Source organism: Micrasema longulum, unplaced genomic scaffold (genome assembly GCF_059751315.1).
Source record: "Micrasema longulum isolate JH-2025_06_02 unplaced genomic scaffold, ASM5975131v1 h1tg000482l, whole genome shotgun sequence".
NCBI lineage: Eukaryota > Metazoa > Arthropoda > Insecta > Trichoptera > Brachycentridae > Micrasema > Micrasema longulum.
Window position 1 is genome coordinate 202,515 of NW_028277679.1, and position 27,866 is coordinate 230,380.

Consider the following 27,866-nt stretch of genomic DNA (forward strand, 5'->3'; position numbering starts at 1 on the left):
TCAAAAATGTTTTTTATGCTATTAATAAGTGGAAAAAAAAAATTTTTTGAAAGTATTTCATAGACTTTTAATAATTGAAAATTGTAAAAAAATGCGATGTTCCCAATTGTCTTTAAATCATGAAAATAATTTATCATTTTTCATAAAATGTATAATTATAAAAATAATTTATCGCTTTTTATTACGCAGTGCCTTTCTAAAAAAACGGAACAAAAATTTTCTTAAAAAAAGACATTAAACTTTGAAATTTTAGATGAAAAACCAATTGAATGTACTTAAAAATGTCAACAATATTTTGAGTTTGTATAAATTTTTATACACAAGGACTGGATTCAACTCCCTGGGGATCTGTTAATATTAACATATTACAAGAGAGATTAATAACATTTTAGAGGAGGTAATACAAAAGTCTAGGCATTTACAATCACATTTTTTCCTTAAATTCCTTATAATTTCTATCCATTTGTCCTTTTTATTGGATTTTTGGTAAAACTAAATTCAATACATTAAAAAAAATCTTATTCCCACATAAGTACACCCCTCAATCGGTGATAATACCGGAGTTTGACGTTTTCAAAAAGAATGCCACATTCAAAAAAAATTATTTATTTTATGTTTTGGAATTCAACCATAAAAAAGTACCTACTTAAGTTTTTTATTTGAATATTAACAATTTTTAGTTTTGGAATTTAATCACAAACAAGTAGCTAGGTACCTACTTATCAATAAAAAACCTTTTCCAAAGCAAGCTAACGTCCGGGCAGGACAACGTCTGTCGGGTCAGCTAGTTAATTGCAAAGATAAAAGTGATAGATTTGACAACTCAGGAGTTTATCAACTCTAATGCAGCTTGTGCCCATCGATATACATTGGGAAAACGTCACGTAGCTTCAATATTCGCGTTAAAAACACATGAAATGTTTAAATAATAATGATTTTTCGTAGTTTCCTAATCATCTTATAACTTCAAATCATGATTTTAATAAGGATAAAGAAATAACTTACAAAATAAAATAATAAAGAGGTTTATCAAATAAAAAAGCTTTGAAAAATTTATTTTCAGAATAACCCACTTTTTGAATTAAAAATTCACCAACTGGATAACCTCACCTCTACTCCCCCTCATTAAATAATTTTTAATTCAGCTTAATGCATGTTTAGGCATGGCGGTGTTCGCACCTCTATAAATCTGCATATGATTTATGTATATTTGAAAATACTATATATATACTACGGTGATGATGAAAGTGGAGGTGTATTTGCATGTTGGTGTAGTGAGCGTCCTGACGTAAAGACGAGTACGTCTCATGACCGGTTTACTAAAAAAGTAGGAAAGTGGTTATATACTAATATTTACAAACAAAAGTTAGTATACATACAAAAATAATTTTGAAAACAAAACATCATTATAGAATCCAGACGCTTTCCGATAACACTCCTACCAATGTGGATGTTTGTTTTTAACAAAAATCATCGCCATCTAACGAAACGATGTAATAGATTCAGCATCCCTAATTTGTTTTCTCTTTTAAAAATTTAAAAATTCAAATTTCTGTTATTTTCCCTAAAAAAAAAATTATGTTTTTGTTAGAAATTTGAAACTACTAACCGTCTTAAAATCATCTAAAAGAAAACAAATGTACTTGATAATACCTGATATTAGTGTTTCGATGATAACAAAACATACTAGCTAAGGGTCTATTTTTTTAAGTATGTGGGATATATGTAGGCACGAGGCTTTATTTCGATAGAAGAAAATGAGAATATAACGTTAAAACGTTGAAAATTTCGTTTTGCGGAGAATTCACGCGTCGTTACCCTCCCCGGCGGAAAGCTAGCAAAACAGCCCATGGAAAACTTTTTTCAGTTTCATGAATAAGGGCAGTGGTAACGGAGGCTCTGTGGGTATGGTGTCTTTTAAACAATATACGAATTGATGGCTGTATTCCTTAAAACAGATCAACCTGTAAGGAATATGAAATATGGATAAAGAAATAATCCCTCTCAACTGTTTTAGTAGTGCAGTATTTGCCATCGTTTCTTTTCTTTTGAGTTGCTTGGCATTACAAGTTTGCGGGCTAAAAGAAGAATAAAATTTTTTATGATGGCCATTATAATTTTGAATGAATTAGTTTAAAATTGCAAGATTTCGAAGCTCATAAAATTATGTGCACTGAGCATTTTTTTCTTAAGAGCAAAGCATTACAGTTTCTTTAACATATTACAACCGACAAGAAGAACATTTAAGAGAAGGTAATATATAAGTCTAGGCATCTTCAGGGCTTATGACCTGTCAAAGGCTGGTTTAAGTGGCCACTTTACACACTGAGTAACATTCACCATTCTGCCCATATTTGAACATCTGTGTTCCTTCAATTCTTTCATCAGTTGATGTTTGTGAAGTTAAAGAGCTGAAACCTTTATTTATGCGGGTGAGATTCATCTAATTGAATTATTTCACCTACATACTAGGCAATGCCTGAAAATGACATTTTGCATGCATTTTCAGGCGTTGCCTAGTGATATATATGAAAGAATTGAAGAAATATAGATCTTCAAATATAGGCAAAATGGTGAATGTTACACAGTGTGCAAAGTGGCCACTTAAACTGGCCAATGACAGGTCATAAACCCTGTAGATGAATAGACTTCTATATTACCTTCTCTTAAATTTTCTTCATCTCTGTTGTAATATGTAAATATAAACAGCTCCTCAGGGAGTTGAATCCAGTTCTTGTCTACAGTTTATTTGTTGCTTTTTCATTTGGAGAGGATAATTGGTCGGTTGAATAACCTACCAATAAAGATTTTTTCATTTATATTATTTATTGACAATTCTTGATGGAATTACATTGTAATGATGTGATAACTTATATTTACAAATACGTTGTTAATTAAAAAAATATTTAGTACACTTCCACTTATTTATTTTGACAACTTAGCGCTTTCAGCAGTCTAAAGATGTCCATTAGAGGGTGAAAGCGCTAATTGGTCAAAATAAATAAGTGGCAGTTTACCAAGTATTTTTAAAATTAATAACTTTTATGTAAATATAAGTTATTACATCATACCAATAAAGAGATTAACCGTTTTAGACTTTTCCGTTCCATGAATTGTGATGTGAATTAGTTATTAAATTGTCTTTCTTATTCTTGTTTTATTCCGGTTTCTTAGCTCATAAAATTATGTGCACTGAGCATTTTTTTTTTAAGAGCAAAGCAACATAGTTTATTTAACATATTACAACAGAGATGAAGAACATTTAAGAGAAGGTAATATAGAAGTCTAGGCATGATGATATAGTTATATCCAAACCTTGCATATGTTATCTTTATGTTGATAATTCTTCTGTACGTGTGTATGTAACTGAACTCCTCCTAAACGGTTTAACCGATTTTGATGAAATTTGTTGCGTGTGTTTAAATGGGTGCTTGGATGGAAAAAAAATTAGACCCAGTAGGTGGCGCTATAACAAATAATCAAGTCAATAATAATAATGAAGAGAACTGTTAGCCAATCACATGAGGAGATAGAACGTTAAGGCAGGATAACGTCTGTCAAGTTCGTTAGTATTATATAGAATCGAAAAATAATTATATGGAAGTCAAAAACTGAAAGGCAGAATATTGAAAAAGTTATCAAAAGAGTCTGCCAATAATAACTTAAGCCAGTTGATGATAGATCATAAGTTGTGTAAAGGCCAAGACATCCATATTCTTATCAGCTTAATCAATCCCGTCAAGGTAAAATCTAGAAATTATCAATTAAGATTTTAACATACTATAAACTTAAAATATTGTAAAAAATGTACATGTACATATTTATATGTAAGAATTGTATCCCATTACAGACATTTTTAAATCCTCAACCCCTCAATTGCCCATATTTTTTTCCTATTTGGTCACCTCACTATAATGTAAGTATTAATAGACTAGAAAGGGTCCAACAATTTTTTTAAGCAGGTCGACTACCGGTTAAACATTAACTTCTCTAAACATGCTGAAAGTATGCAGAACCATGGAATAAACTATTTTAAAAACCGAAAAATAATGTAAAACCAGTTATTCTTATTTAAATGAATAAATAATAAAATTGATTCTCCTAACCTACTTGAAAGACTTCCATTTCATGTGCCATCTAGACCGACAAGACAAAATCTTCTGTTTTACACAGAAAACGCGTCAACAAACTATTTTAATCAATCTACAATACCTAGAATATGCGACCAATGTAACAATATATTTACCGAGGCTGATATTTTTTGTGACAATGTATGTAAATTTAGGTCAAAAATTATAGAAATTTTGAGAGACGCCGATATTTAACTTTATTATAATAAACATATTTTTCCTGTTCGTTTCTTTTACATTTATTATATTGAACATAATTAAAATTATTTTATTGAGTATATACAATTTTGTATGTTTGCATGAGTTTCTTACACTAATATACTAAGTAATTAGCAATATTTGAGTACATATGTTTGTTTTCATAATAAAATAAATAAATAATTCCTTATTTCCTTCCCCATTTTTTCCGCTCCAATTTTTGTAAAGTTTTTTTATTTTATTTATTGATATATTCAACAACAGCTTTTGTACGGCTGGCCCACCAATTACTCCACACCGTATCTAAAAACTCTGAGACTGAAACTGCCGAAAGGATCTTTCTTTAATCTGGCAGCCTAGGCATTTGTGTGCTAAAAGAAGATAATCCTAAAGATCATTTTATGTAATTTATTGGATTAATGAAAAGATTGAAGCAAAATTATTTACTGACAAAAAAAAATAATATTGGACATGATAAATTCGCTGAAATGATAAAAAAACTCAACTCGAGAGTCTTGAAATTCTTTATAAAAGCGGCCTGAACTGTATATTCGACAAGACCTTTAAATCGGCCAATATCTTGAGTATATCCAAATGTTTGTAGATTTATACTGAACTTCACTCTCATTGTTAGTAAAAATAGTTAAGACTAAAAATGTAAATGTAAATTATATTAGAAAAATCAATAAAAGCTTAATGTTTTCGTGAGTATACAAAAATTATGGCATAAAACTATAGTAACATTTGTATGAAAAATGTAATGATATGTCAAGATGGGTTGTGGTTCCGTGGGTAGCATCGTAGAATTCGTATCAGAAATCCGGTTAGAGATTTGAAACCCAGTCCACCAAAACTAAGTTCCCATTTTTAAACAATGTGCATCTTTTTTTTTTTAAAATTATTTTAATAAGTTCAAAAAAAAAAAAAAAAATGTATACATAAGTAACGTAATTAACGTTATTCATCTTCATCGTTCCGCACCGAATGACGCTTAAGGTATTGAATTGGTACATTAACTGCAGCATATTTAATCAGTTTTACGCATCGGGTTGCAGTCTTAGGGTGCTATTCTGAATCACTCTCGCGGCACGAAAAAACAGTTTTTCTCGTGTATTTTGTATGTAAATACACGAAATAATACGACCACAAGAGCGTTTGGAATACCAGCTCAGGTGTTACAAAATAATTCCATTTAAAACACAATTTAAAATAAATATTTCTAAAATACTCTTGTACGGTAGGCAAATGCGTTGACCATTAGAACACAAGGCGAAAAACAGACAATTCTTTTGATTCGGGAATTTTGGGCACAAACAGAGCTTGTGGCTTGTTATTGACTGTTTGAGTAGATAATATAAACACTGTGTCACATTTATCATTAATATCAATTATTACCGCTAAGCCTGTTTGGATCTAATCAATTATGGAGATGAAATGGGTTACGTAGACCCAAGACGGCGGCGGCGGAAACGGATATGGTCAGAAATTCTGCTTCCGGCGTTGTTGGTAAACAGAGTCGCCATCAATACAACGTTAATGTGTAATTGGAGCAAGGAATCGTGTTGCATGACAAAATTGTGTAGTCGAAAGCAGTATTAACGATAACAAATAGTAGGACTCTAGCAAGATGTTTCATGATAAGACAAAAAACAGAAATGAGAAAAGTATTCTCATTTGTCACATATTTTATCAACAGATTATTGATGTTCTAAACCTAAATATTTGCACATTATACAAACATAAATGTAATAATATATGTACGTGAGTACTTACAATTGTGCAGTTTTTTTGTTTTTTATTAATTTCATGAAATTTTTACGCATTCTTAAATTTGAATTTTAGCCACATTGTCACATACAAACTATACTCACACATCTATACCCATATTTTTTTTTTATTTATTCATATTTTTTGCTATCAAACTATAATTAATAATAAACATAATGTGACTTTACTGAAGTTTCCCGTGCCGAAGACACTTAACAATATACTGTTTTGAAATTACATTTGAGAATAAACAAAGAGGACTAACTTAAAAAACAGAGATAATTAACAAATATTCAAGCAATTTTAAAAACAAGGTATTTATGTACATCTATGTTATTTATACTAGTTAATTATTTTTTTCCGTCTGTTTTACTATCTTCCGGAGTAAATGTATCGAAACGTTGTAGGGCCCGGCCTTGTAACCGCTCGGTAGATAAAGACAGACTTTCGTAAAGCATACTGTCTTGGTTATTGACAAAAGTTACATAAACATCATGTTCAAGCGAGCATTTTTTGCTTGAATTAGGACTCATTGCAGTTTATAATCGCTTTGAAGAGAGCACTTTTTATCACTTAGTCTATTTAAAATATAAATGAGAAATATTTTAAATGTTAATGACGTAAGGAACGCGGACGAAATTGTTGCGGTCATTCATTTGTTTGTTTCGATCATATGATGTCGAGATGACAAGTAGGTAAGACATACCGAGGCAGTAATTGAGGTATTGGACAGGCACCTTAATCGCAAGTTCATGTAACATATTATATGTATAAGGCTAGATTTGGTGTACTGAAGCAATGTCTCATTGAGCATCAAGTGCAGAAAATGATGGATCATGATTCCTAGATTCGTTTGCACGGATGTAGGGGAAGCAAGATCTCTTCCCCTACTTCCAAGTATGATTATAAAATATTGCAAATTTTGCACAAAAATTATGTTTCAAATTTTGAAATGTAAATCAATAACATATTATATACGAGTACAAAAAATGAGTTAGATATCAAGGAAGGAGAAATTGACGATTTGATGAGTATGGTTTTAGATTACTTAAATATCAATGTATCGAATGAAAGTTAATTTTCGTGTTTTAGTTAGGTTGTTTGATACTATTTGCCCACCTCATACATTTTACATTACCCAACGTAAATAAGTTTCCGTGCCCGTAACAAACCCGTGTGTGACATCTTTAGACTAGATGATTTATTCATGAAAGCTCCAACAAGGAAAAGGGGAAATTTTTGAATAAAGGTAATTTTAATGGAAATACAAAAGTTACATGAATCACAATTTTTGATTCTACGCTCGTCGAATGAAGTATATCAATTTTATTCCAAAAAATTTAAGACGCGATATAATGATGTTATTTATTTTATGCATTTCCTATTTTCTGTTATTTCGCACACTAACCCGGCATCAATATACCTATTTTACACTACGCGGTAATTAAACCGAGTGTGAATTACCCATAATTAAAAATACATTGTTTATCAATTTTATTATTTTATTTTTAATTAAACGTTCATTAAATAAACTGTGAAGCTATATGAAAAAGTAATAATTAAAGCAACCTACAGATTTTTTTACTTATGAATAATAAAACTTTATTTATGCTTGAAATTTGTTGTTATTTTCGTGAATTTATTTGGAGCGGAATTATCTTTTTTTTTTTAAAGTTAATAATAGTAATTTTAGTTGAGTAATTTTTGTCTTAAGGTCCTTTTAACAAAGTGTTTCGATGTAACTTATGAGTTGGTATACGAGTTTAAATATTGAACAATGTTTTAAGTATGTCCAAATATTTGCAGACTGGGTGGATTTCCTCCCTAGGGAGTAATTTACATCTAAATTTATTGCAACAGAGACAAAAAACATTTTTAAGATGGGAGTATGGAAGCTTAGGAATTTACAGGGCTTATGATTTGTCACTGGCTGATTTAAGTGGCCACTTTACACAGTAGGTAACATTCATCATTCTTCCTATGTTTAAACTTCCACATTTCCTCAACTATAATATATGTTTACTTTTGTGAAGTGATAGAGCTAACACTTTATCATGTGGGTGAGATTCATCGGGTCGAACCAATAGGCAACGCCTGAAAACAATTTCCCAATTTTTATACTTCTTCTTTTACCAGGTTGTTAATTCAACAATGTTTTGAGTATGTCCAAACGCTTGAAGGCTGGGTAGATTTCCTTCCTAGAGAGCCATTAATATTTAAATTCTACTTTTTATTTCATGGAATTCAACAAATGGAAGAGTTGAGGAAATGTGGATGTTCAAACATAGGCAGAATGATGAATGTTACAAAGTGTGTAAAGTGGACTTTTAAACCAGCCAATGACAGATCATATGCCTTGTAAATAACTAGACTTCTTTATTTCCTTCTCAAAAATGTTTTTGCTTTCTGTTGCAACAAATTTAAATATGAATCGCTCCCTAGGGAGGAAGTCCAGCAAGTCTGCAAGCGTTTGGACATACTCAAAACATCGTTATTTATGCAATTATATTTGTAATTTTTTGCATGGATAAACTACAATATATATTTTTCAATTAGAATATCTTTTTAAAAGTCCGTTTATAATTTTGAATTAGAGTTTTATTTAATAAATTGTGAAGTTTTGTGGAAAATAAACAGTTAAATATATCTTCGTAAAATAAAAATTTAAAAAAATCATAGTAAACTGAGATTCAAATTAAAACATAATTTTTCATAAAGAATTAACGTATGTGCATACAATTGATGCCTTGTAAAGTAGGCATGCGATGCCTCCTGCGAACCTGAACCACGCTTGCCTACTTTAAAAGGCATAAAGTTCATGACGTCCTATACGTCTACAGCTGACAGTTCACCGGTATTTTAAGTCAGAACTACGAGACGAAAAACTGACTTGGGAGGACGCACAGGTGCTGGCAGCCGATAGAGATGTATAAAAGCTCTTTGTGGAGACCATATGCCCCAACTAGGGAGCGCACATAGAATGATGATGCTATACAATTGAAAAACAAACAAAATTTTCAGAAAAAAAAACTCACGTATCGGAAAATGTTTTCTCCCGAGAAGAGCGAAGTGATAGACCATGATTAGAAAGATAATTTAAATTGTCAGAAATATAATATGTTAATGTCTTAGGGGTGTAAAGAATGTAATATAAAATGAGAGAGATTTCGTGTGTACACATTGCATCTAATATGTTTAATATCTCCATAAATATAATAAATTGTGGGTTAAGATTTATGCGTCGATCAACAATTAAAAAACAAAAAACAAACCATTATAAAACGATACATTGATATCAACCTTAACATAAAAAAAAAATAGTGCGATAGACACACGGCATAGTAACATGGAAAAACTCGTTGTCGATAATAAAAAAAAAAATTAAAAAAGCACGTTTTGAGGTGGATATTTTTTCTTATAAAAATAAGTATGTCTAATTAAGTTTATTTTTCAATGAATCTGAATTTTCAAAATGTTCATTTTAATATAAAGATATTTTTCCTTTTTCAATTATTAAATTACTATTTTCTTTAAGATATTTATTTATTTTAGTCGTTTAAAGTACAGGGGTGTATTTTGTAGTGTTCTTTGATTTTACAGAAGGAAAAAGTTAATTAGTTTCAGGATTAATGTAATGCAGAATATAAAAGAGAATAATTTGAGTTATTTTTTATTGGAATAATTCAGACTTTTATTTATTAAGTTGTTATTTTTGTGAATTTATTTGGGGCGGAATTATCATTTTATCAATTTTTTAAAGTTAATCATCGTCATTTTTGTCTAAAATACCTTTTAACAAATTGTTTTAAGGTGTCTTATGAATAGGTATACCACGAGTTTAAATATTCAACAATGTTTTGAGCATGTCCAAATGTTTGCAGACTGGGTGGATTTCCTCCCTAGGGAGTTATTTAGATCTTAATTTGTTGCAAAAGAAAACATTTTTGAGAAAGAAATATCGAAGCTTATGACCTGTCATTATTTGGTTAATCTCACCCACATGACAAAGGTTTTAGCCCTTTAACTTCACAAAAGTCAACAAATGAAAGTATTGAGGAATGTAGATGTTTAAACGTAGGCAGAATAGCGAATCAACAATATTTTTAGTATGTCCAAATTTTGTAGACAAGGACTGGATTCTACTTCCTAGGGAGCTGTTAACATTAACATATTACAACAGAGATGAATAACATTTTAGAGAAGGTAATATTGAAGTCTAGGTATCAACAGGGCTTATGACCTGTCATTAGCTGGTTTAAGTGGCCACTTTACACATTGTGTAACATTCACCATTCTGCCCATATTTGAACATCTATATTCCTTTGATTCTTTCATCTGTTGATGTTTGTGAGGTTAAAGAGCTGAAACCTTTATTTATGCGGGTGAGATTTATCTAATTAAATTATTTCACCTACACTAGGCAACGCATGAAAAATTTTCAATTTTTATACATCTTCATAAACCAGTTGGATTTATCAATAATACTTTGAGTATGTCCAAATTTGTGTAGACAAGAACAGGATTCAACTCCCTGGGGAGCTGTTAACATTAATATTTTACAACAGAGGTGAAAAACATTTTGGAGAAGGCAATATAGAAGTCTAGGCATCTACAGGCCTTATGTCCTGTCCAGCCAATCACAGGTCATAAGCCCTGTAAATGCCTAGACTTTCATAGTCCCCTCCCAATTTTTTTTTACTTCTCTTTTGCAACAAATTAAGTTCAAATATTGTATATATACATTATCGTCGTGGTTCTATAATATAATTTTGAACTCTCTATCCATACTTTTTTTGGATGGATTGATACAATAAATTTCTTAGTAAAAATCTCAGTCTCGAAGATAAAACTGGTCACTGGATTTTTTAAATTCGTGGATTAAAGTTTCACCAGTCTTTTATTTCCATAATACTGCATTTGGATAAAATAATTTCATAATGTTTTTAATTAATGTATTTTATTAAACTGTTAATAAACTAAGATTATTCCTAAGAGGATTTTAAAATTTATGAAATATTTTGTTGAAAATGTTGAAAATATGGGAAGCTGAAAAGTAATTAATATGTAGTTAGATCTGCACCGAAGCAAGATGGATATATAGAAATTTTCTTTTCTTTTCCTACTTCCAAAAGAGATCGTATATCTTCCGTAGGAACCTTATTTGACGTCAGTGGAATTGAAGACGTGCTCCTATTATTTTATCTTTTATAATGTGAATATTTGGGCGTTCCCAAGACAACTTATTTTTACCCCTTCCGTCGCGTCTAACGTAAAACAGCCATAATAGTAATGTTTACAAATATACGCATCGATACCATTTATTTTCTCTTCGAAAAGTAAAAGAAATAAAAACGTCTAGCTGCAAAAGAAAATTAAAAAAAAAAATTATGCCTGAATATTTGCTTCATTGTTAATTAATAAACACTTTAATATCAAATGGATTTCTAAAATATTTTATGTAATTCTGTAACCAAAGTTTTTTGCATGTAGAATTGTATCGACAAACAAACTACTCTTTGCATTATTTGCATTGTTTCCAGTTATAATTTCATTTAATAACAGATAAAAATGTCTTGCAGCCACAACGCGCACCGACGATATGAAACATAGCCTCCATATTCATTATTTAAAAATTGAATATTGTTTTTTATTCAAAATCGTTTTCAACTGTCAGCCTCGTGGTCAGCGCGTTGACCTGCCATGCAAGAGGTCTCGAGTTCGATTCCCGACATGGTTGACATGAAAAACTTATTTTAAAGGGCGTCTTTACACTAGAATATTTCAAAGTCCCTGGACTAGTGCCCGAAGCGTAAGACTGATCATCTTACCTTTATGTAAGAAAAATATATTATCAAGATACGCTGCAATCGGTGTACAGAAAGAGTATGCTGATGACGATGATGAAAATCATGTTATTAAATTTAATACGCATACCGGTTTCGGAACACGACTGTTAACAAATAGTTATAATGCCTTTTGATCTAATACCTACCCCTCATTCTTGCAGTATGGAAGTGAAATACTAAACATACTAGACATACCTATTTTTAATTTGTTGTAAAGCTTTAGTAAGATTAAAAATACTTTATCATTATTCCCTTTCTGCACCTATAGATGCACAGGGCATCGTATTGGTAAACCAATCGCAACATTTCTTGTTCATTTTTGTTACACGAAGGTTAGATGATCAGTCTTACGATTCAATTCCCACAATACAATGGGATGTTCATATTTATCTTCAATTTTATCTATAATATAAAGTTAAGTATTCTGTTTGAAAAATGTAATATGTTTACGTTTTTTTTCTACTAAGCATGTTTAACTGCGGGTAACCAACGAAGACCCAATATTTTTTACTATTATTTATACATTTTCGTACATAAATATCAATTTTATTTTATACCGTCTCGATATGTACCGATGAAGATAGCATTTTTAATCGTGGCCTAGGAGCTATGAAATCTTCTAAAGCAAAAAGTGAATGATGATGATTACAAATTAGAGCTGGATTAAAAACATATCTTGCACCTACAGAGCGCATATACGATTGGAATTTTAAACTCTATTAATTAATTTTAAGTTAGAAATAATTTGAGAGTTTATGACAATGATTCAAATAAAAAATACGCGCGGGCAGAGTACTTAGTTAGCCAAGTGTTCATGATAAAAAGTAAACAATAAACAACCAAATAAATAAAGCACTGTTTTCACATGGTATATTATTGTTCATAAAATGAAAGCAACTACCGATGGAGTTGGGACTTATTGTCTTAAATAATAAACAATAAACTTATGTATGTAAATAAATAAATTACCGAAAACACGTCAAGCACATCTTTAATGTTAATTCCTGGTAGATACAAGTACGATTCACATACGCACCGAATGATGATGCCTTTTGTTCCATCGGCTTTGCGTCCATTTTGAGAAGCAACTTTAGAGTTGAATGTATATCATAGAAGACGCAACAATCCTGCTCAAAATTTATGAATGTGTTTTTTACACTTTTGCTGAACGTTTGTATAAGGTTTTATATTTTTATCATTTTAGATTTTATATATTTATGAATAAACGTTTGTTAACTTCAAGTAAGAATGATCTTGATACATTACACTATTATAGTAATATGTTATGGGTAGTGAGTGCTTCTGATAGTTAAATTTGGGCACATCCGAGTTTTTCTCTAACCATACGTTTTTTTAAAAATGCTATTTAAAATTTTACTTTTTTAACTTTGTTATAAGAGCGGTTCTTTTAACAGTTAAACAAAAACTGGTAATTTTTATGTAGACTAGATAAAATAGCTTTTTGATCTAACAGCAATCGACCCATCAAAGCCAGACTTCACAGTCGAGTGTATTAAATATCGCGGTTACTTCATGCTTTCTTTGTTTTTTCATATTTAAAGAGAGGTTAAGGGGTAAAAATAAAGAAACATTAATTAACATGAGCTAGTATATTTTGCCGCTTACAAATGAAGCAGTTCCAATGAATTTAGCAAGGCAGCATATGGTGCTATTTAGCTAGTTAAATTCCTTAGCGTCTTATTTATGTGTATGACAAAGACATTTCTCAATTGTTATTATATTAAATTATTAAAATACGTATTTACCCTATGATTTCAAAATAACAAGTCAACAAAATTAACAAGATGGAGTATTTAAATGTGTTAAAATATCAAATTGAAATTGAAATAAGTATTTTTATTTTCCTTTTAATCAAATCACCAATAAGTACTATCGTTCAAAGCGACTATCTTCAAATTCAAACATACGTCAAACTACTATAACTAGCTATAGTCACATGCAGCCTAGATTTAAAGCAAGCAGTAGAAGGGAAAATCATGTCCTTGAACGTCACATGCAATTAAAGACCGGCCAACAGAGGGCGTTGTCAAAATTATATAAAACAATGAACCCACGACAGATCGTTCTCCTTTTTACGCTGACAGCCTCCAAAAGAATACACGCCATTTTATCTCGAATTATACTTTCTATTTTTAACTCAATGAAAAATGATTTTCATATAAATAATCTTAGAAGAATTTATGACCTAGATGTTTCTTTTTAACTCTAAATAAAATTATACTAACACTGAAAATCGTCAACAGTAGTTATATTCGCATTTGTGCTGTTGTGTAATAATATTTGTTAAGTTATATTGCATCATTGAATACATTTTGTTTCTACTCATCATTGTTTCTACTCTTTGAACATAAATATTGTTATCTGTACGGTATTAACGTTGTATTTAATGTACAGTGAATATATATAAAACGGAGACTTAAATGTCAACTTTCCTTACGGAGGAAGATATTGGGTAAATTATTCAATGCTATTTACTCGTGGTAATTACTCAATTAAGGATTAAATGACAATAAATACCTCTCCGAGTTAATTTTATTTGTGCTATATTTAAGTTTCAAGGATCATAAAGATAGAAAAAGTGTTTCATCAGTAAGCACAACGCAGACACAACGTCCAATTTTGGCACTTTTCAGGACTCTTAATAAACCATTTTGTTTTCAGAAAAGTTTTTCTTGACGCGGGTAATGTCAAAAATAAGTGGGGTGTTGTAGACCTCCGAACAACCTATCTTCTAGAAAGTAAAAGCCCTGCTTACATTTGTGTTAAGCCTTCTTACCAGCATCCTTGAAGCCCTGGAGAAGACGATTTGTCAAAAGAAAAACAAATAGCCGAATTCGTATTACAAATAATGCGAACCGTCCTCAAAGCAAAAATGATTTTTTGTAACTAAATACTAACGTAAAGTGAGGTAAAAAATTAACAAAAAACATCTATTGCGTATGTTTTTACGTTGTTTTGTAATTTTAAAATTTCAAGAAAAATAGTGCATAATTTGTGTTTTAAATAAAATATTGTTTTAAGATGTACGGAACTGATTTTTTTATTGAAAGAATTTAAACTGTAATTGGAATGAACCCGCATGTATACATGTATAGTTTATTTGTTTTTTTTTTTAAATCACTATTGTTCCTTCATTTACGTATCTCCTGCCAGTGGAAACATTTTTGATAATTTTGATACGTGTTTAAAATACATATTAAACCAAAAACTTTCTTTCAACATTTATCCTATCAGTAAACAAAAGTACAAATAACAACTTTTTAGAAAAACTTCACATTGGTGGATTTAATTTCAATTGGTTTTTATAAAAATAAAATATTTGGCGAAAAAATAGCATCTTAAATGTTGTGTGTTTTTTTAAAATTTCATGTCGCACAGCGCTATGGCTAACCGTTAGTATTTTTTTATTTTAATTTTAAAAAATTGGCTAACTAGTACGATTTTTTAAAGAAAAATTTGGAAAAAATTACACGTAAATAGCACAGTTAATTTACGAAAATGTTGAAGCAGTCATAAAAATCTAGGGCTTGAAAACAGCATAGTTGATCTACAGGTAAAAGTGGAATTTTAAATGTTGATTTCAAATTTCACGCTGGTATAACTAACCATTAAAAAAACTATTTTTTTAACAATGATATCTAAAAATATAAATAATACCAATGAAGTCCGAAAAAAAAATATTTAAAAATTGTTGATTTAGAAATGACATTTTAAATATTTTTTATATTTCACGTCGCAACGACTTACCGTTCTGAGGTGTTCTTTTGAAGGACAAACAAACAAATAGACGCAAACGAACACATGTATTCCGCATTTTATAATTCTGAAGATAATATTGCTTAGGCAATTTCATTCTGCCTACCCAAATCGTTCAATTTGAGAAAATGCATATTAAATATTATTATGAACATATTGTAAAATAAAAACCTTTCTTTCGGAACAGCATAAAATAAAAATTATAAATTTTTACAAAAAGAGAAATAAGGATTACTAAAAAAAGTAAAAATATACACATTGCCGTGATGAGGGTAGGTGGTAAAAGTGGGAAGGGAATAAATAAATAATTTAATGTCAACATTTAAGAATCGAACTTTGTCCGTTGATAAATTGATAAATAATACAATTGATGAATTGAAGTAACATTTATGTTAAACATAGGTAGAATGATGAATGTTACACAGTGTGTTAAGTGGCCACTTAAATCGGCCAATGAATATGTCTAGACTTCAATATTCCCTTCTATAGAATGTTCTTCGTCTCTGTTCTAATATATTTAATTAAATATTTTGTTTAATTGAATTACAATTATGAAATAGATAGTTTACTTTGTTTATACTGTAGCCATGTTTAAATCACGCCTGAATAAGCATTTTCTTTCACTTCCTCAGTTTATTCTCCACGTTTTCCACTCTTTTTTTACCATTTAAGACTTAAATCTATATCGATAATTAATTAACATACAAATATCCATAGTTCTACTTTTGTATCTATTTTCTTTTCTTGCATACCTCTTATTTGAAACTAAAATGATACGAAAAACCACTTTTATTTTTTGCCGTTTGGCCAATGTATGCTCAAAATAAAATAGAAGTACGGTTCGAAAAGTAAAATAGTAAAAGAATGATCGAGATCATCACAAACATCGGAAAATAATAAAACAAGATGCAAAGTAATCTCTTAAACCCTCTTTACCCCATTGTTAACTCTTTCAGCGCTATTGTTATATAACCAACACATCTATTCATTGGCATTACCACAATCGTTGTCTATTTGCTCCTCTGCACTGTCAAACTTCGTAGCGTATAGAAATAATTGTATTACATTAAATAATAAGATAAATTTTACTTAAATAATAAAACCATAAAATTTTGAGTTTGTCCAAATTTTCGTAGACAAGGACTGGATTCAACTCCCTGGGGAGCTGTTTATATTAACATATTACAACAGAGATGAAGAGCATTTAAGAGAAGGTAATATAGAAGTAAAGGCATCTTTAAGTAGGTGAAATAATTCAATTAGATGAATCTCACCCGCGTAAATAAAGGTTTCAGCTCTTTAACTTCACAAACATCAACAGAGAAAAGAATTGAAGGAATATAGATGTTTAAATATGGGCAGAATGGTGAATGTTACACAGTGGCCACTTAAACCAGCCATTGACAGGTCATAAGCCCTGTAGATGCCTAGACTTCTATATTACATTATCTTGAATGTTCTATATCTCTGTTGTAATATGTTAATAAAACAATGGTTAATTTTAAACAAATTTATTGGATTTTAAATCAAATGTTAGACGCACGTCCGTGCGCACTGAAATATTTTACTATAAAATCAAATTTAAAAAGAAATATTACGCCAATTTTCTAGAAAATGACTTTTCAAATATAGAAGTGAGCTTATTATACTGTGTTGAGCAAATATTTTTAGTAATTGCACGCATGTGGTGCTTTCGTCCTGTAATTTTTTAAAATAGCTTAATATGATCTTTTTAACGTTTTTTTAAGTAACGCTATTGAGAGTAACCTTTTTGATTATATTTTGATATTGCGATTTTTCAAATGGAGTTAGAGCCTGTTCTTGTCTACAAACGTTTGGTCATATTCAAAATATTATTAACAAGGTAAATTTATATCTTCAGTTATGAAGGCGTCAGAATTGATTATATTTTACAGTAGAACTTCAATAGGTTTTATTTCATTATCATCGTTCCCTTTCCGAACCTAATGGTGCATAGGGCACTCTATTTGTACTCCAATCACAGCGTATTTTGATCATTTTTGTGAAGGTAAGATGATCAGTCTTACGTTTTAGGTATCAGTCCACGGACTATGCAATATTAAAGTGTGAAAACACCCATTTAAATAAATATTTCACATCAACCATGTCGGGAATCGAACCCGAGACCTCTTGCATGGCAGGCTTACGCGCTGACCATCACACCACGAGGCCGACACGGGTTTTATTTAGTATCCTATTTTATTTTAGCAACTTGCCAAAAATTAATAAATATTTAAATGACAAGTCAAGTAAAACATTTCTTGGAAAACTTCTTGGCAATGAAAAGGTTTATCTCAGAAATGGTAAATTAGTTTTTTTTCCGTTTATAATTCAAAGATGAAATGATTTGATTCAAGCCGTCTGATAATATTAACCGAGTGATTTGAAAGAGGAATATAAACTTGTTAGATAAAAAAAAGAGGAACAGAAATCTATGAAGGTTTCTCAAATGATAGCTGATTTTTAAACCATTATTACTCTAACCAAGGTTGAAATCATCCAGAAAGTTTTCTCAAATAAACAGTTAAATTTAATTTTAATAAATTCTTATTTATCTTTATCCGAGTAGATTAGGAATACAGAAATGTGAAATAAAACCAAAACCCTGGACAGTACTTTTCAACTCGATGGCTACTATAATAAAACAATCTGAAGAATAGTAGAGAAAGGAACGCCTTGTAGCTTAGTGGTTGGCGTCTTCGCCTAACATTTTTAAGATCTTGTTATTTTAATAGCAATTTATTATTGTTCGTGGAATATCACCTGAGGCGTTCAAATTAACTTCGTTTAACAGATAATTAAAAAAACGTTTCATTCGGTTAATCAATGCAGTTCCCTATGCACCACTAAATCTTGTAAGGGGCATGATGTAAATGATGTTTTACATTTTTCAAATACTGAAAAACAAAAAATGATGTGTCACAGTGGATGCGCCACGCCGAGAACGTTGAATTACTTTTTTATCTGAGAGACAGAAAAAAGATTTATATAAAAAAAATAAAATATTGGTATTTGTGCAGTAATGAAAATATAATTACCATCGCCATGTTTCTTTTCGCACCTGTAGGAATAGGCTGCTGAGGGTTTGGTTAGAGTTCCTACCCCAGTTAGAGATTGACAGAGAAGACACGAGGTTGCTGTTTAGTGCGTATTTATTACACGCCAAATAAGATGCAGCACTTGGTTGTGTAGCAGGAGCGTATTGGCGATGATAGGTAGAAGTAACTGAACTTGAACTACATGCTAGAACTAAGTGAACTGCACTGATCTTGTTGGGCTCACTGAACGAGCTGACTGATGTTGGCTGCGTCCTGTGGTCTCTTTATAGACCATATTCCTTTGTAGTTCATTTCTTCATGGTAGAGACGATGTGAATGTACTGCAGGGCGACGATCCCATCTTTATGTGCAATATTGCAAGAGTTGTAATATAAGTTTTATTGGATTCGATAGAAAATAATGACATTGCATCGTCGGTCATTAGTCTACTTGAGGTGAACTAATTTAACACAAGTGTGTCATCGACTATGGACTATGGAGCATAGTGTACGGCAACGGTTGACTAATTAAAACGAATCTTGAAAGTTAAGACTTAAACATTGGCATTTTGTGTCCTGTTATCATTTATTGCCCTTATGACATGTACTATTTTAACCATGTAAGATACTTACATTTTGTTGTATTGTAATAAGTCATTGTTACTCATTACGAAACCAGTGTGGCTTAGATCCTCACCAACGCTTCTGCATCGCGCCTCCAGGTTATGCCTTTCACTACATTGCACTATTATGGTACTGCATCAACAAGCGGGTTACAACTTGAAGGGTTCCATCATCACATAGACAGCTTTTGATCTCGGAATGTTTAAACTATGCATGAAACTTATAAACCCTCCAAAGTTTTTGTGGATTTTCGTGTGTTTTCAAAGCTCACACGCTGCTTTTTTAAATATATATAAAAAAAAAATAAAAAAAACATTTTACTTATCCTGTAGATTCATTCAAATAACTATCATTTCAAAGCTCAGAGTCCTGTTTCTTACTTTCAGGAGCTGTCTTTTTAGCGTATTTATTTATTTATTTTTTATTTCACGTTTTACGTAACACAATTTTTAAAAAATAAATACCTCACTGAGCACAACTTGTGTCAGGGAATTAATTTACATGATTTAATATATACTTATGGTGTCTAAAAAATACACACAAAATAATACATATTAATACTTTAATCCACACAGATATATATATACATACATAAATAAAAGTACTGATGTAATAACTTATATTTACAAATAAGTTATTAATTTAAAAATACTTGGTACACTTCCACTTATTTATTTGACCAATTAGCGCTTTCACTCTCTAATGGGCATCTTCAGACTGGTGAATATTATACAGTGTAAGGATAATTTATATAAAATTAAATACAATCTTAAGTGTAGGTACATTTAAAAATTAGTTGAAAAATATATTTTAGGTAATATTTTAATGGAACAGAATGAGACAAATTATTGAAACATGTGTTGGCGGTGTACTTTAAGAGAAGATTACATTATATAAAAAACATTTATTGTTTTATGACAATGTCTAACAGTGTCTAACTAGTTGGACATCATAACAATGGAATTCTATCAAGAATTTTCAATAAATAATTTAACTAAAATAAATTAAATCAAGAAAAAAAGAAAAAAAGAAGAAAAAACAAACAAAATAATATTATTAGTAGAGCACACATACTTAACTACTGTGCAGATATAAGGTCAAATAACAAGCTACTGTCCCAACATCCGCACAAATGCCAAATATACTCGTATAAGACATATATTCATCGAGACACTGTGTGGATACAAATACAAAACATAAAATGTAAAAATAATTTTAGATAAACAAGTCTACTGCTTTAGTGGGGTGACTATCTTAAAACAGTTCTCGGCACCCAAATCAAGTAGCCATTTTTTTACAAATAATTTAAATTGCTCAAGATTTTTATCCACTTTTGTGGCAAATATTATTTTGTTATATATTCTTGGAGCAAGGTATACATGACTCCTTTGACCAAATGATGTTGTCATTTTAGGTGCCATGTATAGCTGTTTTGTTTTAAGACGCGTTTCATAGTTAGTATTGTAAATTTTATTTCCACCATGAATGTAAACGAGAAGTGCCTTAGAGTACAGTTACATATCCATATCCTTCCATTTCTTTCGGTCGTTTGCTGCTTGCGGCCAGTTTTTACCTCCCACAGCGGCCAAGTGGTCGGACCATTTTTTTGAGGTCTTCAAAAGCCTCTCCTATTTAGATTTTTTATGATTTACTATGCATTATTTTAATTCTTCGGATTATAAATATCTCAAATGAAAACAAAACAAAGGTGTTGGAACATAGATAAATTTGTTGTCTTGAGTTTGAAATATTGTCAATGTAAAAAAAAAACTATTAACGATTGAATATTATTGCAATTTTTAGCTTTATTTATACTATCTGTAATGTTTTTTTATATTTTTAAAAATCAATGTTGAGAATCTTTTAACAAAATGTAAAATTATTTGTATGTACACTGTTTGCGGTATACCGCAAATCATTACGCGATTCCCCGAGACATTTCTAAATCGAGTTACAGAATTGCAGGCTGTAACTGTCTCTCTTTCGTTACAAATCAGAATCCTGGAATCTGGATACTTATCTTTGGAAACTGACGTCACCTGACAGTTTACGCAAATTGAGTTTATCGCGACAGACTCAGTCGCGTAGCTACGAGTAACTCAATAAATGCATCATTTCGTCATCTGAATTAGAAATAGATTAATCCGCTTAAGCGTCTAACCGAAAGATGTGAAATTTGAGATAGAGCGCTTTGATTGATAAAGGAAACGAGTTAAAAATACTAGCGATTTAATATATACCGTTTTAAGTATTATTGATCGATTTTAGTAAATTTTTGAACAAAAATAAAGTCATTTAATCACTTCAAAATTGAAAAAAAAACAAATTTGCCTTCTAAATTAATATATTTAATTTTGGAAAACAAATGAACAATTATGTTTTATGAGCTTGCAAATCACAACAATGTTCTGTGTTTTTTTACGTGTACATTGTACACCACATTTCCCCCTGATTTATGTTAGACATTTGTACTTTGTTTACTATGTAAAAGAAGGTAGGTAAATAATTCAACAAATAAAAGATAATATCGTAAATATTTTTTTTTACCCAAATAATTTGGGTAAAAAAAAGTATTTACGCTATTTACTTTTAATTTGGTAATGTATCCAAAATAAAACAAGTTTATTGGATTGTTATTCTACTTTATTTTTTATAAAATATACAAAGGGTATATTGTGACGCGTTTCGTCTTGTTAGGACATTTTCAAACAAAAAACCACATTACTAAATTAAATATGGAATTCTACCAATTATCTGCATACACAATAAATAACTATTTACTTTTATTTGTTGAATTATTTACCTACCTTCTTCTTGTTGAGTCTAAAATAAACCAAATATAATTTTTTTAAATATTTTCAAAACATTAACTTTGTGGTCAAACATTTTAATTAATATTATGAAATAAAATATTCTCACAAAATTGAATCATTTTTTTTATAAATCAACAAAATTAAAATTGATAGGTTTATAAAATACAGTGTTTATTAACCTAAAAAACAAAAATATCGATATTATTTATTAAATTAATCGAGGTGAAGTTTTTTACAATTGTATGTTTATGCAAAATAAAATATTTGGATATGTTCAAATTTTTGTAGACAAGGACTGGATTCAACTCCCTGCGGAGCTGTTTGTACTAATATATTACAACAGAGATGAAGAACATTAAAGAAAAGGTAATATAGAAGTCAAGGCATCTACAGGCCTTATGACCTGTCAAAATATTGTCAAAATATTGTTGATAAATCCATCTGGTCCACGAAAAAGTATGGAATTTTTTTTTTTTTTTTTTTAACTTCTATTTTTAGGCGTTGCCTAGTATGTAGGTGAAATAATTCAATTCGATGAATCTCACCCGCGCAAATAAAGGTTTCAGCTTTTTAACTTCACAAACATCAACAGGTGAAAGAATTAAAGGAATAAACATGTTAAAATATGAGCAGAATGGTAAATGTTTGTAAAGTGGCCACTTAAACCAGCAATTGACAGGTTATAAGCCCTGTAGATGCCTAAACTTCTATATTACCTTTTCTTAAATGTTCTTTATCTCTGTTGTAATATTTAAATAAAATATTTGGTATATTTTTGACTTCTGACTGTAATAATAGTATTGTATTTGGATTGACGAAATCTGCATCGAAAGATAATTTTTAAATAGTAATATTTTTATGTAATGAAAAGGGACCGAGTTATTCGTATATAAATTATATCAAATAGATAATTATTAATCAAAGCGGCAGATGCATTAGCAAATTCCGATTAAGTCGGATGTAATTTGAATAATGGACGGAAAAAGCGGCTAGTATTTGCAACCAATTAAGGATAATTTTGGTTGAATATCGTAGAAACGCGCTATTGCAACTGAGTGCATGTTAGAGGACTACAAAAGGTCATTATACACAATGTGCTGTCCACCCCAACTAGAGTTTAGGTTGCGTTTGGTATTGCAAGTGATTAGGCAGGGAGAGGGGTGGATTTGCTTTTTCCAGGGGTTTTAAGCATATTTCTATCAAACAAGTAAATGCCTGTAAAAAAATATATAATGTATAATGAGTAATGGTAAACCTTTTTTGAATTCTGTTTTATGTTCAATAACTTAAAATTAGAGCTGTTTGTCTTAGACATATAAAATTGCTATGAATATGATTTTGTTAGAGTAGGTTCATTAATGAACGTGAATTTTCAGTAGCAAGCGTAATGGTATATTTTAGAGTAAAATTACAATTCAAAACTGGTATTTCAAATCGATTGGAAATCGATCCCTAGGAATCGAATCCAGGACCTCAAGCATTGTAGGGGAGTGCGACAAACACGACGCTACGATGTGAACCTATTTCTACACGATTTGGTTTTCTGGATTTTTATTTGAAGGTTAATTTGAGTCGAAAACACTCGTTTAGAGTTCTGGTTCAATTTACTGACAGAACAGTATTATTTATCCTTTCAAACACAGTAAAAATACCACACCAATGTAATGGTCAAAAAACCCAGGTCAAAAAACTTAACTTTGTATCGCACCTGAACGATTATAATGATGCAAGTCCGAAATTGTTGTTTTTGTATTATTTTTTTAGAATCGTTCTCGATTATTTTGCCCATCCATTCGATCAATGACCTGGTAATAAAAAAATATTGATGTCATCTTAAAAGCAAAAATGACAACACGTTGTCATTTTTTATTCTTTTTATTTTTCTAAAATACAATATGCGTCAACTTTCGTAAAATATAACAATATTTTTAAGGAAACATTACATTTTTTAATCTCACAGGTAGTAATCGCAATTTGGGAAAAATGCCAACAAAGAGTTAAACGTCTGAGCGTAGGTCATTAAAAAAAAAAATATTTGTGAAATTATATCATACTTATAAATATGCAATATTTTTATGAACTTACATAAAAACAAACAAATAAAGGGATATATATAAATTAAAGTTATTGATTAGTAAAAAAGAAAAATAACATTCAAGTAAAATAAGTCATACATATATAAGTAGAATACAATTTGATATATTTGTTTTATTTATTTATTTTTTTGAAAAAAAACAGATATACGAGGGTAAAGTCGATGGTAAATGAAATGAAATTATTAACATATAAACAAAGAATATCTTACAATACAATGATATTTGTTCATAAAATTATAAACTCTAATAAAAAAACAGAATTTTGGAAAAAAATTGATCGGAACCAGCATGAACACGATCACAATACTAGAGAAAAGATCAAAATTAGACTCCCATTTAGGAAAAAGGCAAAGTCACAAAATTCAATCTTATTTAAAGCAATTAAAAAGTATTACGAAATGGAAAAAAATATTTATGAAGAAAAAAACATATCAAAATTTAAAATAATTGTCAAGACATATGTGATAAACAATTTATAAATTAAATATATTTGTAATGTTATTATTAGAACACACATAACAATATGTATGATATGTGTGCCCTACTTTAAGATTTAAATAAAAAAAATATATAATTAATGTGTGTTATTGTACTTTATTTATTTATATTTATGTACTAAGATTCTAGATCGTAGTATTGACACAAGACATTGTAATTTGAATATTTTTAAACTTGATGGCACAAAATAGTCAACTTTAGGTTGTGTTTTTGTTTTTCGACGTTTACTGATAGCGCGGATGTGTGTGTAACTGCTCTCTTGTAATTTTTTTTTAAATTCTGTCACTGTTATTTTCTGAGTGCGGTACGATCACAAAGTGGAAACATTTGTCCTTTTAAAATAATATTTGCAACTGTAAAGTAAATGTTGGTCATCCCTGACCTGTCGCTTTAGTACAAATACACGAACGAGACAGAGATTGAAGTGGAGAGATAGAGGGTGTAACTAATGATAGGGAAGGAAAGCTGAATCTGTAGTGGACATAGCACACTCTACATCGGGTACTCGGTAGTTTTACTTGAATGTATACATAATTACGGCGGTTTATTCCATGTACTCGGCTCTCTCTGATGGAAGATGTGTAATTTTCAGACGGAGCAGCTTATGCTGATACAAATAGATCATTTCTGTTGTGAAACATGTATTAAGTTGGTGCAGCGGGGAGTGACAATGATATAAGCTCTGGAAATTGGTATAACGCTTCATCATATGTATTATAATTTATGATGAAACGTTATGTTATGATAAAATCTATAAATAGTTTGTTATTTTAGATTTGTTATCATAGGATATGATAACAAAGCTAATAAGATATTAACATAAGTTGTGTCCGGTTTTTTGTACATTTAAAAATTAGCACCAAAAATTTAACAAACTTCGAAAGTAAATTTTCTGCTCCACGAGATTTTGTATTTGTTTTTACGTTAAATATGTTAATTTTGGCACCTCATTCTGTTCGCGTTTAATTGCCAAAGCTGTTCGTGATATTTGCGCAGTTAACGGAGAAGATGCTATGAATTAATGACTGATTTGTCGTATTTTTTTGGTTGTGTTTTCTTGTTCTCTTTATTTGGAATAAAATAGACAGCTTTAATTAACACCCAATACTTAAACTTGTTCGGAATAAACTCTATAGTCAAGCGGGTATATAGAATTATTTTTTAAATGAAATATTTTACCTAAAATTAAACCAAGGTAACCTCAGATTTCCGCACAGTGAATCAAGCAAGTTTTTACAGAAAGTATCTTAAAAGTTTAAAAAAATATATTTTTCAATAAATAATTGTTATATTGAATTATTTTTTTTTAAGTTTATGTATTGAATACGTTTATGTACATTCTGAAAAGTATTCAAGGCATATACGAGTATAATACGAAAAAAAAGTACACTTTGAATGTAGAAATATGATAAAAGGAAGCCTCCTTTTATAGGATAGCCATCCTCTCTGAACTTTCTTTCAGTAATATGAAAAATGTCGATACCCGAGTAAATACGGTTTAGTAAAACCATTGCAGTATAACTGTATTGAGCAAATTATTTTATAGTGATTTGTGATTAAAAATTAGGAATGTCAAAACTATTACGGTCGTTTTTTTTTCTTAGATTGGCGCAATTAGACTTCTGGCAGAACGGAAGGGGCGCGATGTTATAAAAAAATGATACTTTCATTAAAAAAAATTTAGAGTAACCGACTGATACTCTTAAAGCAACCGTAAAATTAGAAGGTATTGTGACGTGTTTTGCTATTTAATAATAGTTGTCAAATTGTAACACAAGCATTACAGAACACAAACTTGGGCCTTGTGCTGTATGGTAACAAAGTAAAGCAACTGACGTGGAAATCCAGCTTTATTTACATACATTTGAGCTGTAATCACCACGCTTTGTCGGTGTGTCATTTCAAAACATTCGGATAACAGAAAACCATGCTAGCTCTCCCATTTACAACATGGATGCCCTGTGAAATACGCTCTCCGGTTTATTAGAACTTAAGAAACAATTTTTCATTATTTTTTGTTGTATTTTTGTTAATAAAGCATTAATAATATGAAAACGTCTTTTCTTCTCCGTTTTCTGTGTGCGGGCAAATGAAAAATTTAGTTCTGTTTGTACTAAAAATAGTATGATGTAATCGCTCTAAAAATATTTAACGACTTTTCGATAACTTGTATATATATTTCATATTAATTTTAATATTTTTGTTTTGTCATTGTGTGATTTGCTGTTTCCCAAAGCAAAAAAAAATACAGTCTCGCCAGCGTGTAATGAATTATTAATATTCAGATATTTAATTTAAATAGGTACCTAGGTACTTGCTTTTGGTTGAATTCCAAAACATAAAATAGATATTATTAAATGGAATTCTTTTTGTAAATGTCCAACGACATTCTTTTCACCAACAGGGGATATTCTGGAAAAATACGTTTTTTTTATGTATTGAATACAAATAATTGTTAATGTTTATTAAGTATTGCCAAAAATCCAGTTAAAATAAATAAATGGGTAGAAATTATAAGGAGTTTAAGGAAAAAATCTGTTTGAGATCTACAAAAAACTCAATTTTCACTTTTAAAAGGTAATTTTGTGTGTCCTCTATCTATCAAATTTCTGGGCACTTCTATTCGAGCGTCGAATTCAGTTTCAAACCTTGGTGTAATCCTTGAAAGGCAATTTTTTTACATTTCCCATGCTAGGAAATCTGTGAATTTGGGAAAGATGGCTTTCCACAAAGTTACACACTTGGCCAGAGCCAGATGGGGATTGTCTTTTGAAACTTCAACAGTCTATTATAAATCCATTTTCCTAGGCATCGTATGCTTTGCAGCTGGTTGTTGGGCATACCGATGTGACTTGCAATATTTCAGGCGAATAATTTTAAGCGGACAAAAGCAACCTCTTCTGGCTCTTTCTAGAGCATATAGGACATGCTCGACGGATGCACTTCTGGTTCTAACGAGCTTGTTTCCTTTGGATCTGGAGGTTCAGCAACGATCTGCAAATTTCCACCTAAAAAGAAGGCGTTACTCTGTTATTGGTGGTGTCCGTCTACTTCCAACT

General features: G+C 30.3%; 1 protein-coding gene across 1 annotated transcript in view; it reads right to left on the reverse strand.

Moving 5' to 3' along the window:
• LOC148281242 (uncharacterized) overlaps nucleotides 1-18,842 on the reverse strand; it is a 102,743-nt gene extending 83,901 nt beyond the window's left edge. Inside the window, exon 1 of the mRNA XM_088227016.1 lies at nucleotides 18,778-18,842. Coding sequence (XP_088083142.1) covers nucleotides 18,778-18,786 — 9 coding nt within the window. The 5' untranslated portion in view covers nucleotides 18,787-18,842. The remainder of the gene's footprint in view (nucleotides 1-18,777) is intronic.
• Between the last annotated feature and the right edge of the window lie 9,024 nt (nucleotides 18,843-27,866).